This window comes from Manis javanica, chromosome 1, assembly GCF_040802235.1.
Source record: "Manis javanica isolate MJ-LG chromosome 1, MJ_LKY, whole genome shotgun sequence".
NCBI lineage: Eukaryota > Metazoa > Chordata > Mammalia > Pholidota > Manidae > Manis > Manis javanica.
Window position 1 is genome coordinate 163071221 of NC_133156.1, and position 20326 is coordinate 163091546.

The 20326-nt window shown below is 44.3% G+C and overlaps 1 protein-coding gene across 4 annotated transcripts in view; it reads right to left on the reverse strand.

Moving 5' to 3' along the window:
• The window catches only part of VWA3B (von Willebrand factor A domain containing 3B), a 206573-nt gene that overhangs the window by 130928 nt on the left and 55319 nt on the right, over window positions 1-20326 (reverse strand). For all 4 annotated transcript variants that reach the window (XR_012132934.1, XR_012132935.1, XM_073240008.1 and 1 more), the window contains exon 8: window positions 8932-9057. Coding sequence is in view for 2 of the 4 variants with exons in the window: in XM_073240008.1 (XP_073096109.1) it covers window positions 8932-9057 (126 nt within the window). In the remaining 2 variants the exon portion in view is untranslated. The remainder of the gene's footprint in view (window positions 1-8931; window positions 9058-20326) is intronic.

The following is a 20326-nucleotide window of genomic DNA, read 5'->3' on the forward strand; positions in this document are numbered from 1 at the left end:
ACCTCCATACTGCTTTCCACAATGGTTGAACTAATTTACATTCCCACCAGCAGTGTAGGAGGGTTCCCCTTTCTCCACAGCCTCGCCAACATTTGTTGTTGTTTGTCTTTTGGATGGCAGCTATCCTTACTGGTGTGAGGTGATACCTCATTGTAGTTTTAATTTGCATTTCTCTGATAATTAGCGATGTGGAGCATCTTTTCATGTGTCTCTTGGCCATCTGTATTTCTTTTTTGGAGAACTGTCTGTTCAGTTCCTCTGCCCATTTTTTAATTGGGTTATTTGTTTTTTGTTTGTTGAGGCGTGTGAGCTCTTTATATATTCTGGACGTCAAGCCTTTATCAGATCTGTCATTTTCAAATATATTCTCCCATACTGTAGGGTTCCTTTTTGTTCTATTGATGGTGTCTTTCGCTGTACAGAAGCTTTTCAGCTTAATGTAGTCCCACTTGCTCATTTTTGCTGTTGTTTTCCTTGCCCGGGGAGATATGTTCAAGAAGAGATCACTCATGTTTATGTCTAAGAGGTTTTTGCCTATGTTTTTTTCCAAGAGTTTAATGGTTTCATGACTTACATTCAGGTCTTTGATCCATTTTGAGTTTACCTTTGTATATGGGGTTAGACAATGGTCCAGTTTCATTCTCCTACATGTAGCTGTCCAGTTTTGCCAGCACCATCTGTTGAAGAGACTGTCATTTTGCCATTGTATGTCCATGGCTCCTTTATCAAATATTAATTGACCATATATGTTTGGGTTAATTTCTGGGGTCTCTAATCTGTTCCACTGGTCTGTGGCTCTGTTCTTGTGCCAGTACCAAATTGTCTTGATTACTATGGCTTTGTAGTAGAGCTTGAAGTTGGGGAGTGAGATCCCCCCTACTTTATTCTTCTTTTTCAGGATTGCTTTGGCTATTCGGGGTCTTTGGTGTTTCCATATGAATTTTTGAATTATTTGTTCCAATTCATTGAAGAATGTTGCTGGTAATTTGAGAGGGATTGCATCAAATTTGTATATTGCTTTCGGCAGGATGGCCATTTTGACGATATTAATTCTTCCTAGCCATGAGCATGGGATGAGTTTCCATTTATTAATGTCCCCTTTAATTTCTCTTAAGAGTGACTTGTAGTTTTCAGAGTATAAGTCTTTCACTTCCTTGGTTAGGTTTATTCCTAGGTATTTTATTCTTTTTGATGCAATGGTGAATGGAATTGTTTTCCTGATTTCTCTTTCTATTGATTCGTTGTTAGTGTATAGGAAAGCTACAGATTTCTGTGTGTTGATTTTGTATCCTGCAACTTTGCTGTATTCCGATATCAGTTCTAGTAGTTTTGGAGTGGAGTCTTTAGGGTTTTTTATGTACAGTATCATATCATCTGCAAATAGTGACAGTTTAACTTCTTCTTTACCAATCTGGATTCCTTGTATTTCTTTGTTTTGTCTGATTGCCGTGGCTAGGACCTCCAGTACTATGTTAAATAACAGTGGGGAGAGTGGGCATCCCTGTCTGGTTCCCGATCTCAGTGGAAATGCTTTCAGCTTCTCGCTGTTCAGTATAATGCTGGCTGTGGGTTTATCATATATGGCCTTTATTATGTTGAGGTACTTGCCCTCTATTCCCATTTTGCTGAGAGTTTTTATCATGAATGGATGTTGAATTTTGTCAAATGCTTTTTCAGCATCTATGGAGATGATCATGTGGTTTTTGTCTTTCTTTTTGTTGATGTGGTGGATGATGTTGATGGATTTTCGAATGTTGTACCATCCTTGCATCCCTGGGATGAACCCCACTTGGTCATGGTGTATGATCCTTTTGATATACTGTTGAATTCTGTTTGCTAATATTTTATTGAGTATTTTTGCATCTACATTCATCAGGGATATTGGTCTGTAATTTTCTTTTTTGGTGGGGTCTTTTCCTGGTTTTGGTATTAGGGTGATGTTGGCTTCATAGAATGAGTTTGGGAGTATTCCCTCTTCTTCTATTTTGTGGAACACTTTAAGGAGAATGGGTATTATGTCTTCTCTGTGTGTCTGATAAAATTCCGAGGTAAATCCGTCCGGCCCCGGGGTTTTGTTCTTGGGTAGTTTTTTGATTACTGTTTCAATTTCTTTGCTTGTAATTGGTTTGTTTAACTTTTGTGTTTCTTCCTTGGTCAGTCTTGGGAGGTTGTATTTTTCTAGGAAGTTGTCCATTTCTTCTAGGTTTTCCAGCTTGTTGGCATATAGGTTTTCATAGTAGTCTTTAATAATTCTTTGTATTTCTGTGGAGTCTGTCGTGATTTTTCCATTCTCATTTCTGATTATGTTGATTTGTGTTGACTCTCTTTTTCTCTTAATAAGTTGGGCTAGAGGCTTATCTATTTTGTTTATTTTCTCAAAGAACCAGCTCTTGGTTTCGTTGATTTTTGCTATTGTTTTATTCTTCTCAATTTTGTTTATTTCTTCTCTGATCTTTATTATGTCCCTCCTTCTGCTGACTTTAGGCCTCATTTGTTCTTCTTTTTCCAGTTTTAATAATTGTGATGTTAGACTATTCATTTGGGATTGTTCTTCCTTCTTCAAGTGTGCCTGGATTGCTATATACTTTCCTCTTAAGACTGCTTTCGCTGCATCCCACAGAAGTTGGGGCTTAGTGTTGTTGTTGTCATTTGTTTCTATATATTCCTTGATCTCTATTTTGATTTGTTCATTGATCCATTGATTATTTAGTAGCATGTTGTTAAGCCTCCATGTGTTTGTGAGCCTTTTTGTTTTCTTTGTAGAATTTATTTCTACTTTCATACCTTTGTGGTCTGAAAAATTGGTTGGTAGAATTTCAATATTGTGGAATTTACTGAGGCTCTTTTTGTGAGCTAGTATGTGGTCTATTCTGGAGAATGTTCCATGTGCACTTGAGAAGAATGTATATCCTGTTGCTTTTGGATGTAAAGTTCTATAGATGTCTATTAGGTCCATCTGTTCTAGTGTGTTGTTCAGTGCCTGTGTGTCTTTACTTATTTTCTGCCCGGTGGATCTATCCTTTGGGGTGAGTGGTGTGTTGAAGTCTCCTACAATGAATGCATTGCAGTCTATTTCCCTCTTTAGTTCTGTTAGTATTTGCTTCACATATGCTGGTGCTCCTGTATTGGGTGCATATATATTTAGAATGGTTATATCCTCTTGTTGGACTAAGCCCTTTATCATTATGTAGTGGCCTTCTTTATCTCTTGTTACTTTCTTTGTTTTGAAGTCTATTTTGTCTGATATTAGTACTGCAACCCCTGCTTTCTTCTCACTGTTGTTTGCCTGAAATATGTTTTTCCATCCCTTGACTTTTAGTCTATGCTTATCTTTGGGTTTAAGGTGAGTTTCTTGTAAGCAGCATATAGATGGGTCTTGCTTTTTTATCCATTCTATTACTCTATGTCTTTTGATTGGTGCATTAAGTCCATTTACATTTAGGGTGACTATTGAAAGATATGTACTTATTGCCATTGCAGGCTTTAGATTCGTGGTTACCAAAGGTTCAAGGTTAGCTTCTTTAGTATCTTACTGCCTAACTTAGCTCGCTTATTGAGCTGTTATATACACTGTCTGGAGAGTCTTTTCTTCTCTCCCTTCTTATTCCTCCTCCTCCATTCTTCATATGTTGTGTGTTTTGTTCTGTGCTCTTTTTAGGGGTGCTCCCATCTAGAGCAGTCCCTGTAGGATGCCCTGTAGAGGTGGTTTGTGGGAAGCAAATTCCCTCAGCTTTTGCTTGTCTGGGAATTGTTTGATCCCACCATCATATTTAAATGATAGTCGTGCTGGATACAGTATCCTTGGTTCAAGGCCCTTCTGTTTCATTGCATTAAGTATATCATGCCATTCTCTTCTGGCCTGTAGGGTTTCTGTTGAGAAGTCTGATGTTAGCCTGATTGGTTTTCCTTTATAGGTGACCTTTTTCTCTCTAGCTGCCTTTAAAACTCTTTCCTTGTCCTTGATCTTTGCCATTTTAATTATTATGTGTCTTGGTGTTGTCCTCCTTGGATCCTTTCTGTTGGGGGTTCTGTATAATTCCATGGTCTGTTCGATTATTTCCTCCCCCAGTTTGGGGAAGTTTTCAGCAATTATTTCTTCAAAGACACTTTCTATCCCTTTTCCTCTTTCTTCCTCTTCTGGTATCCCTATAATACGAATGTTTTTCCTTTTGTATTGGTCACATATTTCTCTTAGTGTTGTTTCATTCCTGGAGATCCTTTTATCTCTCTCTATGTCAGCTTCTATACGTTCCTGTTCTCTGGCTTCTATTCCTTCAATGGCCTCTTGCATCTTATCCATTCTGCTTATAAATCCTTCCAGGGATTGTTTCACTTCTGTGATCTCTTTCCTGACATCTGTGATCTCCTTCCGGACTTCATCCCACTGCTCTTGCATTTTTCTCTGCATCTCATCCCACTGCTCTTGCATTTTTCTCTGCATCTCATCCCATTGCTCTTGCATTTTTCTCTGCATCTCTGTCAGCATGTTCATGATTTTTATTTTGAATTCTTTTTCAGGAAGACTAGTTAGGTCTGTCTCCTTCTCAGGTGTTGTCTCTGTGATCTTTGTCTGCCTGTAGTTTTGCCTTTTCATGGTGATAGAGATAGTCTGCAGAGCTGGTACAAGTGACCGCTGGAAGAGCTTCCCTTCTTGTTGGTTTGTAGCCTTTTCCTGGGAGAATAGCGACCTCTAGTGGCTTGTGCTGGGCAGCTGCGCGCAGACAGGGCTTCTGCTTCCTGCCCAGTTGCTTTGGGGTTTATCTCCGCTGTTGCTGTGGGCTTGGCCTGGCTGGGGCTGTTCCTCCAAAATGGTGGAGCCCCGTTGGAGGGGGAGCAGCCAGGAGACTATTTATCTCCGTAAGGGGCCTCTGTGCTCCCTGCTGCCCAGGGGGTTAGAGTGCCCAGAGATCCCCAGATTCCCTGCTTCTGGTCTAAGTGACCTGTCCTGCCCCTTTAAGATTTCCAAAAAGCACTCTCCAAACCAAAACAACAGCAGCAACAATGAGAGAGGGAACAGAGAGAAAGAGAAAAAAAAAAGGAAAAAAAGGGGAAAAACAAGCGATTTTTTTTTTTTTTTTTCTGTCCTCAGGTGCCGGTCCCAGGCACCCGCTCACTGGTCCTGCTGCCCTGTCTCCCTAGCACCAGGGTCCCTGTCCTTTCAAGGCTTCCAAAAAGCACCCACCCACCGGTCCCTCAGGGAAGGAACGCTCAATATTCTTTGTCCTCAGGCACTGGTCCCACGCACCCGCTCACCAGTCCCGCCGCCCTGCCTCCCTAGCACCGGGGTCCCTGTCCCTTCAAGGCTTCCAAAAAGCACTCGGCAAAAAGAGAGAAAAAAAAAGGGGAAAAACGCGCGATTTCTTCCGTCCTCAGGTGCTGGTCTCAGGCACCCACCCACCGGTCCCACAGGGAAAAATGCGGGATATTCTTTGTCCTCAGGTGCCGGTCCCAGGCACCCGCTCACCAGTCCCGCCGCCCTGCCTCCCTAGCACCGGGGTCCCTGTCCCTTTTAGGCTTCCAAAAAGCACTCACAGAAAAGAGAAAAAAAAAAGGGGAAAAACGCGCGATTTCCTCTGTTCTCAAGTGCCGGTCTCAGGCACCCGCCCACCGGTCCCGCAGGGAAAAACGGGGGATATTCTTTGTCCTCAGGCGCCGGTCCCAGCCACCCGCTCACCAGTCCCGCCACCGTGCCTCCCTAGCACTGGGGTCCCCGTCCCTTCAAGGCTTCCAAAAAGCGCTCGCCAAAAAGAGAAAAAAAAAAAAGGGGAAAAACGCGCGACCTCCTCCGTCCTCAGGCACCGGTCTCAGGCACCCGCCCCCAGGTCTCGCAGGGAGAAACGCAGGATATTCTTTGTCCTCCGGCGCCGTTCCCAGGCACCTCCTCACCGGTCCTGCCACCCTGCCTCCCCAGCAACGGGGGCCCGTCCCTCTAAGGCTTCCAAAAAGCGCTCGCCAAAAAAAAAAAAAAAAAAACCGCTCCGGTTTCTCTCCACCCGCCGGGAGCCGGGGGGAGGGGCGCTCGGGTCCCGCCGGGCTGGGGCTTGTATCTTACCCCCTTCACAAGGCGCTGGGTTCTTGCAGGTGTGGATGTGGTCTGGATGTTGTCCTGTGTCCTGTGGTCTCTATTTTAGGAAGATTTTTCTTTGTTATATTTTCATAGCTCTATGTGTTTTTGGGAGGAGATTTCCACTGCTCTACTCACGCCGCCATCTTGGCTCCTCTTCCCCTGTTTCACATATTTTTGTCAGGTTTTTTCCCCCAGTGAATTCTCATGTCCTACTCTTAGTAATTAAAAGAGATCAAAATTACCAGCAGCCAGAGTGTCTGGCCTCACCACCTTATCCCAGGTGTCAGGCTCATGAGTTATCCCTTTCAGGAACTGCCATCCTAGCCCTATGGTTACAGGTACCACGTGGTCTCGGAACAAGTGCACCCAGCCCGAGGGCACAGGGGCTGCTGTGCCCAGGAAGGAAGATTTTTGTCTAATTCACATGAAGGTTCCACATGTGAGGGCAGCCCACCTGAATTCCTCCATCCTGACCTTCCCGTATCTCCTGCAGTCTGTAGGTCCTGGGTGGCCAAACCTGGGGAGTAGCTGCTGCCTTCACATGCAGCAGAGTAGGGTCTTGGGCTGACACAGTCTGTCCCTCAATAACACTGGGCTGTGGGGGCAGCAGGAACAGGTCACTGTACATGTGGCTCCTGGAGCCAAAGCAAATTTACAAAAGCTTCGATAGATGTCCAGCAGTGGAAAATTCCTGACAAGATTTTCCTCTTTAAGTACAACTGGTAAGTCTGAAGCATCATTTGAAAATTTATGCTTGGAGTTATTTTGGTTTTTAGTTTTTGGTGTGTGTGTGTATATCTCTCCTTCCATCAATTATAGAGACTAATAGCTCTACTGTTTCCCTTAGGAATAATACCTAAAAACCTTCTGCTAACCCTCCAGACTAACCACCCCAAGCTTAAATACTCCCTGTATTACTCTGCTTCAGCCACCATAACAAGATACTACAGACTGGGTGGTCTAGAGATCAGAAATTTTCTTTCTCACATTGCGGAGGCCAACAGTCCAAGATCAAGGTGCCCACCAGGTTGGTTTCTGGTGAGACACCTTTTCCTTTCCACTGTCTTGCTGTATCCTTACATAGACGCAGAAAGAGAGAGGTCTCTGGAGTCTCTTCCTCTCATAAGGGACACCAGTCCTACCAGATTAGGACCCCACCCTTGGGATCTCATTTAACCTTCATTACTTCCTGTCTTATTTAAGGCCCTGTCTCCAAACAGAGTCACAGTGGGGGTTTGGACTTCAACATATGGATTTGGGTGGGTTGGGGGAACACAATCCAGCCCACAGTGCTCCTCCCAACAAACACCTCAGCAGCGGGACTGCCATTCTCTTTGCCTGGCATCGGTGTTTACGTTAGCCTGGATCCCCCTACAGCATTTTCATTCTTAGGATGACAGAAGACTCTTTGGGTCCTTGACGCTAAGCTAAGAGGGGTGTCACTGCAAGTGGGCAGCCCCTCCAGACAGGACTGATTAGGCCCCTCCCTGGACGCAGGGATCTAGTCCTGGCAAAGCAACTGCAGCCACTGCTGCCTGAGGCCCACATCAGGACAGCCAGTCACAGCAGACTCACTGTCACCAGAATTTACCAAGTTGCACAGGGCAAGCTTGCCCAGGCCTTCCTTCCTCCCCATGTGTCCCCTTCCCCCTTCCTCCTCTTCAGTGGCCTCCCTGCTCCTCCCACACTGACACCTCTGTAATACAGGCAGGGAACCAGGACACAGTATAGCCTGGCAGAGGTTCCCAAACTTGGCTGCACATCAGGATCACCTGGGAAGCTTTCACAAACCCCAGCGTCCATATTATATCCCTTATGGATTAAATCAGAACGTTTCAGGTGGAAAGCAGACATCAGTATTTTTACTGAGGAAACTTGGCTTCCTCACTGTGCAGCCTTGGGCAAGTTGCTTGATCCTAAGTAAAGGTAATTGTAGCATCTGTCTTCTAAGATTGTGGTGAGGGTTAAATGAGTTAATATTTGTGAAGAGCCTAGAACAGTGCCTGGCACGCAGGGTATGTGCTCTGTTGAGTACTATTACACCAGCAGTGCCCTAGAGGAAAATCCTTTACTAACTAAAGAATCCAGGAAGAGCATCAGTATACTAAGTCCCCTAACTCTGAGAGGTGGGAAGAGTGAGCTAACATTTATCAAGAACCTGCTTGGTGCAAAGCATGCATTATTTACTTATTTTAACAATAATTCCTCCATATTAAAATTATTTAGCAGAAGACCAAACCAATGCTTAAAGAGACTCATTCAGGTTCATCTAGTGATGGAGTTGGGATTTACAATGAGGTCTTTCTTCCTTCAAGTTCAGGCTCCTCTGAATCCTCTTCTCAACTAGGCCTCAGCCTTTGGACTCTCATGTTCTTTGCATTGCCCAATTTTAGCTCCTGGTAAGTCAGTTTAGCCAGAATCCCCCACCCTCCATATCCAACCAAACTCCTCACTCCCCACAATCCCCACGATGACTGATCAGCAAGGATCCTACCATGTAGCTTTAGCCAGAATCCCCCTTCACCCTTGGTGTTTCCTTTTAGTAATTTTCCATCCATTTTTATATAAATCTCCACTTATCCATGTCATATTCATAACTGAGCCCAATTCTATATGACGTCTCTTTTCCCCCATTGCAACAATTTCTGCATAGAATCTATATTTATCACTTATTGCTTAGCTCTGGTTTTTCTTTGACAATCTACACACACGTGCGTGCACACATGCACAGCTCTGGAGGCTCTCCTCAGGAGCTCCTCTCAGCCAGGCTAAGGAGCTCTCCTTGGTAAGGAACACAGACACAGCCCCTCATCACCAACTAATAAATTAAGACTTTCACAGTGGTGACCATAAACAGCACCCACCGCAGTCTGTTGTGGCCACGCCAGACTTGGGAGGTTCAGCTACGAGTCTCTGGATCTGGGCCAGTGTGCTGTAGGCTTCCTCCATCTCCCTCCAAATGAGAAACACGTCTTCTCTGACCCCGGCTCCTGGGAATGGAAACAGGAAGAGAAAGGCGTGAGCAGGCAGCTGTGGCAGAGCTGAGAACTCTCTGGTAGTCACAGCAAGCCTAGCACACCCCAGCCAAGTTTCTGGAATATTTATGAAAGCCAAATTCCACTTTCCCCACTAATTGCCTTCTGAGATCAGGACTGAAATCTCTAAGGAAGGGCTGTCACCTCAAGAAATAATAAATACAGACTGTAGGATGCAATAAATCCTTGTAAAGTAAATATCTGTACAACCAAAATATTTTAAGATGAATTATTGATAAATAAGATAAAGAATAAAAATATTCAAAGGCACCTAACAAAAGCGAGGGTGAGAAAGGGAAATTCAATAGTATATGAAAGTAACAACCCCTAAATTTTCTTGATTTATCTGAGATTTCCTGCTTTTTTGAAACCATCTTCACAAGTCTTTACTTCCCCCTAATGTAATAATGATTCTTTGGCTTCTTTCTCTGGACCTCTGTTGTCTCCATTAAGGGTTAGGTCTGACCAAATGACATTATTTTATCTCTATTATTTCTTAAAACTGCATGTGAGCCTCCCATTATCTCTCCACACCTCTCAGCCAGAGCTGCTGCACACACGAAGCCAGTGGTGACTCCAAGAAGCAGCTACAGTGGGAAGCTGCCACCTGCTTGCTTTCAGTGGCTTCTATGGGCCCAGCCCCCACAAGGCATCATGGGGGCTACAGAGGAGTCCGTGCTCTGGTGGTGCTTCTATTTAGTTGTCCACACAAGAATGTGGCATATGTATTCTTTAGTTTTAAAAACTCCATTTCAATAAAAAGTGTATTTAAAAACAACACAAAACTCTATTTCACAGCCTAGAGAGCTGGCTCAGAGAACACTGATGATGTTGCCATTAAAGTAAGCAAAGCCCAAATTCTCCAGTGATAAAAACTTTTGGGGGTGCCTGGCATTGTGCTTGGGCCTTTCTAAACATTTTCTCATCTCTCTTCACCACAGTTCTGCAGGCAAATCCTATTCTCATCCCCATTCTACAGCTGTGTAAACTGAGGCACAGCAAGCTGTCCAAGGTCAAACCCTCAGTGAATGGCAGAGCAGGGAGCGAACCCAAGCTGTAACTGCACTCAACCTGGCAACCCTGACTCGCTGCCTGGAAAAGGGATGGATGGTTATAGAAGGGCCCTGCTGCTTCTCTTTCACTGGCTGATGATTCTTCTTAGCAAGCCTGTCCACAGATGCCTGAGATCCCACAAGCACAGAGAAAGAGAGACCACCATCAGGTCAAGGAGCCACCCCAGGAAATCTGTGCACCCAGGGCCAAAGGACTGACCTCCAGCCACCAGAACAGACTGGGACAGACCAGAGTCAGTGTTTGACTTTTAAAATGTAGTTAAGCAGGGCAGGGCAGAAGTGAAGGGCACCAGCATTCTCTCTCACCCAAAGTTGGCCAGATCACCTAAGAGAATATCAATAGCTGCAGTCATAAAGAAGCAAGAGACAAGTCCTGACAGAGATGGATGACCACCAAGGCTTTACAGCCATCAATAGCCCAAGGAGGGACATGTGATGTGCACCTGGCTCCATGGTACAACTCCAAAAATATTGCAAGCTGCTGCCAAATGCAAACCTTGAGTCCAAAGGACTTTCAGACGGCTAGAAAGCGAAGCTGGCTTCCAGCTGCCTGCTTCAGCATGGAGGTGTTAAGTAGCAACATTCTCTCAAAAATTTTCCATTACCCCCAGTCTCCGTAATATCTTAAGAGTCAGTGTAACACATGTCAGCATCAAAGGAAAAAATTTCCAAGGAAAAACTGGGTTTCAATAATCCAAGGACAGGAATGGTGTTTAAGGAGCAGCAGTGACCTGAGGACATGCTCCCCTGTGAAGGTGTTAATTAGATTATCATTACTACTCTGGGTTAGTTAGGCAGCCACAGATTCCTAAACTGGTGATCAGAAAACAAAAACTCAAAAAGAACTATCCATTTAACTAGGTTTGTTTTAAAAACAAAACCAAAGCCATCTAGTGAACACGAAAACCCACAGGCAATGAAGAGCATGGCACAGAATGCAGAGGTTTCACTGCAGGTGACTCCTCAGGCAGTGGGAGAGCTGCCACTCCCACCAGGGTCACTCCTGAGGGACTTGGCTGGGCCATCAGACAGCTGCAGCCAAGGCAGATGGTCCCACTGCAAACAGAAGAGGATGGAGGACAAGGCACCAGAAATTTCGAATTTGAGATTCTCCGGGCTAAACCAGAGTGGAGATGACACCACAGCAAAGCCTTCTGGATCCTGACCACCGAGGTGTAAGCCAGCCAAGGCCTGCTATGCACAAAAGCAGGGTATGGTTCCTCACAGAGACATCCAGGTGACCTAAAAGATCCTCCAGCCCCAAGGATCCTCTCCCTCACCAACCCCTGACATCCCCCATGGGCCACGTGGTAACAACTTGCAGGCTCTCAGAATGCTGACACCAGCTGGGACAGATGTCACGTTAAGCTGTGGGTTTTCACTAGCACCTGGTTCTGATTTCTCAGACTGGTAGTTTGACAAATGAAATGAGACCTGGGTCAGATCCATTTGATGTGTCAGGGGAAGAACCTGGTGAGTACCTGCCACAAGATACCACCTCTCTGTCAAATCTTCGGTGTCTTGCCTGCAGGATAATGTCCAGTTGTCAGAGGCCAATTCATCAATCTATTCATCAGCAAATATTGGTTGGTGGTTGTCCCTGGTGTGGACATGGCCCACACTGAAGACACAGCAGGGAACAGCGGCTCACTCCCTGAACGGGCATTTAAGACCAGGGCACAAGGCCCCATGACACCCTCTGATACCCTGCTGCCATGAACCCTGCCAGAGCACCGTCCTCCCACTGCTCCCCCTCTGGGAACCCACAGTCCTCTGCTGCACTCACCTAGCCCACTCTTCATTCAAGGCACCATCCTGACCTCACCATCAAGCTGTGGCTATCCACCCCAGGACACTGTGATCTGCCTCCTGCACCTTCTCAGTTACTGTGGAATGAACAAGCCACAGCCACTGTTCTCAGCCCTTTTGTTGCCAGGACCCACTTTCATTAGGTAGGCTGGTGGGATATGCAACTCCTGGCTGCCCGTCACTCCAACCTCCAGTTCTGATGGCCACGAAGCATCAACCAGGAATGGTGCTTTAGTATATGCATGACCTTGAGTCCTGCCTAAGTTAATCAAGCCTGCACAAACAGGTTGCTTTATTTTTCATAGGCAGCTGCTTACAGCACAGCTCACCACTCAGCCATGTGTCCACGGCTGTTCTACTGTGGAGGACTCTGGTGGGCAGCTTTCCTATGGCATCAGCATGCGGTCAGGAGGATCATGTTTGCACGGGCTGGCTCTGCTCACGACACTGCAAACATCTTGAGCATAGAGACAAAGCTTTCTCTTTGTATCCTCCACAGCACTAAGCATAGGATCCACTGCTTTCAGTAAGAAGTCCTATCCTTCCTTGTTTTTATTTTTCTTTATTACAAAGAAACAATGGCGAACACCTACTACCTTCTTTCCTCAAAGGACTGGCCTGCCTCATAACTGACAGCCTTCAATACTGCAAGAAACTCTTCCGAACGGCATGTAACAGACTCTTATCTTTTGATCAGGTGGCCATACTCCAGGTATCCCACACACTAATAGCGATGTGCCCTAAAGCACTAACTCATTTCCTTTTAGACCCTCATGCTACCGCTAAGCAAGGCTCCTCTGACACATCTGAAATGCTAGCATTCCAAGCAGGAGGGGACAGGCAGAAAAGCAACTAGGTGTGGCATGGGTCAGGAAGGACAATTAAATGCAGCTCAGGCAGAAGCCAATGCAGAAATCAGAACCACCCTCAGCAAGCCTGAAGCCCAGACCATCCCCGAGGTTCTCCTGTGGCTCTTCTGTTTGTGGCCTTCTCCGCATCACCCAGGACTCCTGGCTCAGCAGGATGGAGCCCCTGCTGCCTGCCTGAGCCTTAAATTCCTATCAGTTGTAAGTACGGAAAGAGGTGGCTGTAACTATCAAAAGGCAGTATTTTCAGAAAAAAAGCAGCCCAATCTTCTATTTTAAGGAAGCAATACAACATTTAAAAAATAATTCACTATGAGGTGGTTAAAATTTCCACAGACCTAAAGTTACAATATGGATCTGGTGAAAGGGGACCTATCATATCCATAAAGAGATCAAAAGTGGTGAAATCAGCAGTTTTTGTTAGTGGAAAAGTCCCCAGTTACTAGTGTTAAATTATATATTAAGATGACTTGTTGAGAGGTCACTGAACACGTGCTGGCTTGAGCCAGCCCCACGGCCCTAACCACCAAGGCACATGTGAAACTGCACTCAGTCTACCCTGTGGAAATTAATTAATTAAAGCAATTAGAGTTTCATTGCTAATTAATTTAAAGCAAATAGAGTCATCTGGCTAAACGTTTATGCTTTCTTGGGGCAATGAATATATATGTTTCACAAGGACCATGTCTTAAAAGCAATTTCAAATACCAAGTATGGGCAACTTTTAATGGGCAGGTATGTACTATCACCTGGGGCCTAAGTGGAAGACTGTAAAGTGTAATGCAGTCTAATTGTCCCATATTCATATAGTAAACCTGAATATAAGCCACCTCTGTTCTCCCCATGGCAAAGAGAAGCAAGGGCTCCACTACACTCAGCAAGAAGCATGGCCCCAGGCACCAGGTGCTACTGGGCGAGCAGCAGAGAGAGACACGGGCACAGGGAGAGAGAAGCAACATACAAAGAAGAAATGCCAAAAATGCCCATGAATAAAGCTTAGTTGAATACGTTTATGTTATTTAGAATAGGTATTACCGTTTAAACGACAGCAACTCAAAGGGTAGGCGTTTTAATGAAATGGTAAGTTCAGGGGGAGCCTCTCTGAGTCTCTTTTAGAGAAAATTTATTAAAATTTTTGTTTTTCAGCTTTTCCATCCCAGAGAGACCTGAGCTTCTTTCAGTTCTAAGGGACCTAGAGTGCACAAAAAAGACCACAAGATGGTCACAGAGTTGCTCTCTGATTTCTATCAGCCAACTCTGACTCAACAGGAAAACAGTACAGCTAGGCCTGTTGTTTTGGAGGAGCGATCCTGCACTAGGATCTGCTCAGCTTCCTCTCCTCAAAGCCTGTTTTCGTGAAAATGGGTCACGTGGAGCCTGGGTCTCACTCCCACAGTGGGGTCTGTTCCCAGCTCTGCCAAGTCATTCAAGAATAAGCAAGTCTTGGGTGTCTAATGATTTTCTTCAGACTCACATGAGACTGACCTAGAAACCAGGAAACCAATTATTAAAAATATCCTCTTCTTCACAGGAAGGACATCTTGTGGAAGAATCATCATTCATTCACGTATTCAACAAAACTCGGTCAATACCTAATGTATCTGAGCACTGGACGTACAGAGTGAACAGGAAACAGTCTCAGCTTTAAGAGATTTCCCCTCCAGTGTGGGCTTTCCAGAGCGCAGGCCTCAGAACCCGAGTCAGAACCCCCTAAGCTGCTAATCAAAATGCAGATTTCTAGGCCACACGCTAGGCTCAGTCAGTTCAGGAAATTACACTCTTTTTTGTTATTGTTATGTCCTTTTTATTGAAGTATAGCTGATATACAATATTATATTGGTTTCAAGTCTACAACATAGTGATTTACCCCCACTAGAACAGTTACTATCTGTCAACATGGGAAGATGTTTCAGGACCAGTGACTATGTTCTCCGTGCTGCACTTCCATCCCCGTGACCAACTTATATAATGATTGAGAATTTCTGTGCCTGTTGATCCACCTCCCCCACCCCATCCACCCACCCCAATCCCTCCCCCATGGCAACCACCAGTCACTTCTCAGTGTCTGTGAGTCTACTGCTGTTTTCCTCATTTTGTTTTGTTTCAAGATTCAACATAAATGAAATTATATGTTAGGAAATTATATTCTTAAAAGCATCCCAGTGATTCTTTTGCAACAAAAGTTTGTGACATTTCAGTCTAACAGGAGAGAGAGGCATATAAACAAATTATTTTTATCTAAAATATTCTAGGAGAAAAAAAGTTAAGTGATTGTCAGGAATATTCTAATACCCTGACATTCCTATTTCTGCCCTAAGGAAATGCTTCCAAAAGAAGTCAGAGCTCTTTTTTTTCCCTTCAAAGTGCTGGAGAGTCTAGCTACTATCCAGATACCCATTCCGGGCCACTCTCATTCATATGGTTCATGACATTCTACTATTTCTAAGAGTGTCTTTTATTTTAGATGAATTTTATAATGGCTGCTTCCTGCCAATGTGTAAAGAAGGAGAAAGAGGGGAAAACTAAAATTTGCTATGTACCTACTACGCACCACCCACTGTGCCTGGCACTTAAACACATGACCCCATTTACTCCCACAAGAACCACGTAAGCAGTAAACACCATCCACATTTCACAAACAAGCAAAGTGTGATTCAGAGAAACTAAGGAACTTGCCCAAGGCCACACAGCTAATAAGTAGTGAAGTCAAGATTCAAGCTAGGGTCTGCCTGCCTCCAAAGCCCCCCATACTCTTTCCACACTGAACATCGTCCTGTGTGTCCTTATAAATTATCATGATGCAAGATCTACATAAACAAACCCTATCTATTATGTATTGGCTGTTTTAGTTCCCCTCACTCAAAGGATTACAGACTCATCTCTTTCTGGGCTGGAAACCACCCAGGCTGTAATTCTGATATGCAGGTGATTATGGTTAGTGAGCTACATCCCCAAGGCCATTCTCATGACTAGCAGCACAGGCTGGCTTGGCTGTAACCTGCCCATACCTGGATTGGCCGTCACCCACTGGACAGGCCCGAAGGGGTTATGAACTCTTACAGCTCACGAGTGTTGGGCTTCCACTATCTGCATTTTGTCTCCCTTATCAAACTGGGGCTGCCTTGAAGACAGAATTATGTTCTTCTGTTTTTGTAACCACTCTCCCTGGTACATCCCTGGCACCAGGTAGATACTTCCAAATAGGCTGTTCTAGAACATAAGCTTCTTGAAAGCAGCCTCCTCTTTTTATCATTGTATCTCTAGGGCTCAGCACTGTGCTTGACTTCAGATAACCAATGTGGAGTGGATCTCACCCTAAAACCTGGGCAAGTTTATTCAAATATAATCAGAAATCTATACTAGCTCATTTTCCTAGTAATTCAATTTAATTTTTACAAGATTTTTGAGGGATTTCTCTATGCCTTATGTTTTGTTAGGTGATGTAGGATGTCTGGACCCCCTGGATTATTTCAGCACCATGCTAAGAGATTGATTCCATTGGTGACCAAAGAGCTGGGCTAAGCCCACCACTGTTCAGCAGCCAAAAGAGGCCTACAGAGGGCAGGGGAGGAGTCTTGCTGATAGGCTGCCCTGCAGCCGGGAGCTGAGATAAAACCAGGACCCCAGGATACAACCCTTGATGGGGGAAGGAATGCAGTGGGTCCCTGTCCTTAAACGGATTTACTGTCTCTGGCTGGGAAAACTAGACCTTCACACACATCAGGTGATAGTGTGAATTAAGGAGAGAAGAGGGTGGAGTGGGGCTGTTCTAAAGTCCTGGGATCCTGGAGTTATGGTGGGAAGGAGCAACTTTTAAATAATCAGCAGAAGCATAACTGATATTCCCAAAGTTTGAGGTTGCCCGAAAAGGGAACCCTTGTCTTTTATTCCTTTTGAACATCCTCCTCACCCCTAGTGAGACTCTAAAGCACACAGAAGGTGTCCAATAAATGCTTTAACTAACCAGAGGATTCTCTCGCAGCAGTAATAAGAAATTTAAGGCAACCCATTATTAGAAGGAGCAGGACTGGGAGATCATTAAAGTCTTTCAGTCTAGTGCACTGTAATGGAGGAAGGATTTTGGAAGTGCAGCTGCTCTGGCTCCATCCATTGAATTAAACTGAATGCTAGGGAGAAGCAAGAAGACCTCTGAGAGAAGCTCCTGCTGTCAGTAAGTGATAAACAGGCATCAATCAGTGCTTCTCAATTAAATTAGACATTAGAAACCCAGAAGCAGTGCCAAACCTCAGTGATGAGCCAGTAAACTTCAAATGTCCAATTAAAGATCACAAGTGTCTTCCAAGAACCACAACTTGGTTATTTTTTCTCTTTAAGCCTAACAACCTGCAAATATCTTAAAGTAAATAAAATCTGGCTTCACAATATTTCACTTTAGTTCATGCATTTTTCTCCACCAACACAAAGAAAGTACAGTTTTCAAAAGTAGCCAAATTTTTACAGCTACACCATTTTGGGATGGAAGAATGGTACTAATGAGCAGGGAAGCTTTTCTAACACCATTTCTTTCCCCAGAAGTACTAGACGCAAACAATAATACTCTCAGAAAAACATTGCCTTTTCCTATTCCCTAATTCTCCTTTTTATTTACTCATCACAAAGTGTCTCTCTTGTCCCACACGTCAAATGTGGTGGTGAGTACCCTTAACCAGCACTGCTCGGTTAGCAGGGCTGTGCTGAGAGGGCTGAGGCAGCAAGGCTCAGGGGGCAGGGGCAATGACAGCCCCGTGGATGACACCTGACATGGGTGGGCTGGGCCTAAGAGCAAAAGGTGCTGCTCTGCCCAGCGCTGATCTCCTGGGAGCAAGAGAAGGCTCTGAGCTGTCAGTTCTTTGGTTGTACATGTGAAATTGCACTAAAGTTAACCCATGCCTGCCTATCTGCAGCTTGCTCCCTCCTCCTCCTCAGGCATAAGGTATGATGCTCTGGCTTGTGGAAGCTCAGAGTGCTGTCCGTGGTGAGACCTCAGCCTGGGTGCCCATCCCACCACTGGAGTGCCTTGAATTTCCAATTCTGAAGAGCTTGACGACATAGGCCACCTAAAATACATCCACTGTCAGCCTCACTGGTTAGTCCAGATTCCAGGCTATGTGCATCAATGCCGAAATTCTTTTTTTTTTTTTTTTTAGTCTGATGTCAGGCAGGCCCTTAGTGAAAAATTTTACTGTAATATGATTTTACTAATACATATTTACTATTTCAGTTGAATTTAATTTTTTAAGAATAAAACAGGAAGAGAGAACCAAAATAAAAGAGGAGGTCTGCTCTGAACATGAGATTAGAAGCCTTCATCCTTCCTAAAAAGGAGTCCCCCAACTACTACATAGACCCCTCACTCTGGGCCCACAGGGCTTTCATAACCTGAAGAGTGACTCCTTATAGAATTAGGACTATACCTCTTATGAGTCCTTGGAAAGCACCACAGGTAAGGTTCCTTCCCAAGACAGCAATAACTAGGCTCTATCCAGAACAATTTCCCTCCGTGAAAGCTTCTGAGAATTGAAAACAACCATATCTAATTTACAAATACTCCTGCACCATTCCAGCCCCTCACTGAGGCTGGTCTGGCAGTAAGGACCTGGGTGAAAATCATGTCCAGAAAGGGCCCCACAGTATACTCCACTCCTACTATGAGAAGAAGAGCTCCCGATTTCCTCTAGAAAAGGAGGCCTACCCCTGGTATTGACCTTGAAAATGGATCTTCCTTCACGACACAGTTTAACAGCACAGTATTTAGTTCCTGGGTCCAAATTCCAATTCTCATCTGTCATTATGCATGCAAATAAACTGGTTAGTATCATGACTATTCTAAAAAATGCTCTTTGTGACAGAGGCTGCCCTATCTTGTTAGATTATTTTACTTTCTGGAACTAATGTCTACAACAAAAGCCCACTTGGAATCCCAAAAGGAAACTAACACTAATGGAATGCCAATTTTGTGTAAAACATTTCCTTGTGTGTTATATGCTTTAATTCTCCCAACAACCATATGAGGTAAATGTTATGATTCCCATTTTTACAGCTTATAGGCTGGCAATTGCCTAAGGTCACATAGTAGTTAGTGGCAAAACGAGGGGTTGAATCTAGGTCTGATTCCAAAGTGATTCAACTTCCAGCAAACACGGTTTCCCAGAATGAAAAAAGGATAACACAAGAGCAAAAGGTTGTGATAGCTTGCATTATTGTTGAGCAAATATTTACTTCCCTCCCCATCTCTGTGAGTGGAGTAGACCTCCCCATCCCATTGATGTTGGACTTGGTCATGTGATTTACTTTGGTCAGCAGAATGTTAGTGGATGTGCTGTGTGTGGAGGCCTGAAACGTGGCTGCTTTCGTCTTCCCTTTCTAGATATAACCTTTTGACAATGGTTTGGCTGGGCTCTTGTGCTCATGCTATTCACAATAACAATCCCCCTGGATAGCATTAGTTGAAGGAGGCCAAGTCCACCCTAGATTAATCAAATTGCAGTTGACCTGTAGACCTGTGGTCAAGAAGTATGGCTGAAATTTTTCCAAATTTGATGAAAACTATAAACAGGTCCAACAGGCTCAACAAACCCCAACTACATGTCATTAGGATCAGAGGGGAGACTTCATGGCATGTTTTGTTCTTTGAAAGAAATAGTGAGAGGCGTCAGAGGTAAAAGGAGAAATTAGAGTAAAAAGCCAGGGAGGATGTCTATCAGTCTTCCCAGACCTCCAGAGGGTCAGTAGAATTATTAAAATCACCCCTAAAGAAGAGCTGGAGAGGACGGTGGTGGGAAGGAATAAACAGAGGAGCCAAATTTTCATCCAGGCTAAAGTGGAGAAACCAGACACAGTGTAGGCAATCAGAGGATCCCAGAGGGTGAGGGGAGCAGTAGAGTATGCCTCCTCTCCTAAAAGTTCTCAGAAATCCACGGGGAATTAGGGGTTAGAGTCAATCCTCTTGCCCCCTTTAAGCGGGCAGTCAACACTGTCTGCACAGGAGCTCAACAGGGCTGGCACAGTAGGTGCCATGAAGCTTCGTCCTCTTCCTGTCTTCTCTCTAAATATTATTGTCAAAGAAGACTGAACATAAAGTCTTGGGAAGTAAAGTAAGAAGAACTTAAAATGTAATGCACTATTTAATGCACCACCCTAAGCAGCACATATTGCCTTTGTCAAAACACTGGAAAAGCTTTTCATCACCTGAAAAGAAAGAGCAGTCCTGGAAAAACAAACAAAGAGGAAAAAGTTCAACCTGGAGGGAAAATATTTCCAAGGAATTAATATTCATATAACAATCCAAAGTAAGCACAGAACAAATAAATGATTGTACATGATGTATCTACTGTTGTCTTTGCAATGAAGCAAGAAACAAGACAAACTTGTTCTCAGCCTGAGAGTATTTTTTGCTTTCTTCAGGGAAGAAGCTAATATAAGGAATTACCCCAAAATACAAGGCCTAACAACTGGTAATAATTCACATAGAATTAA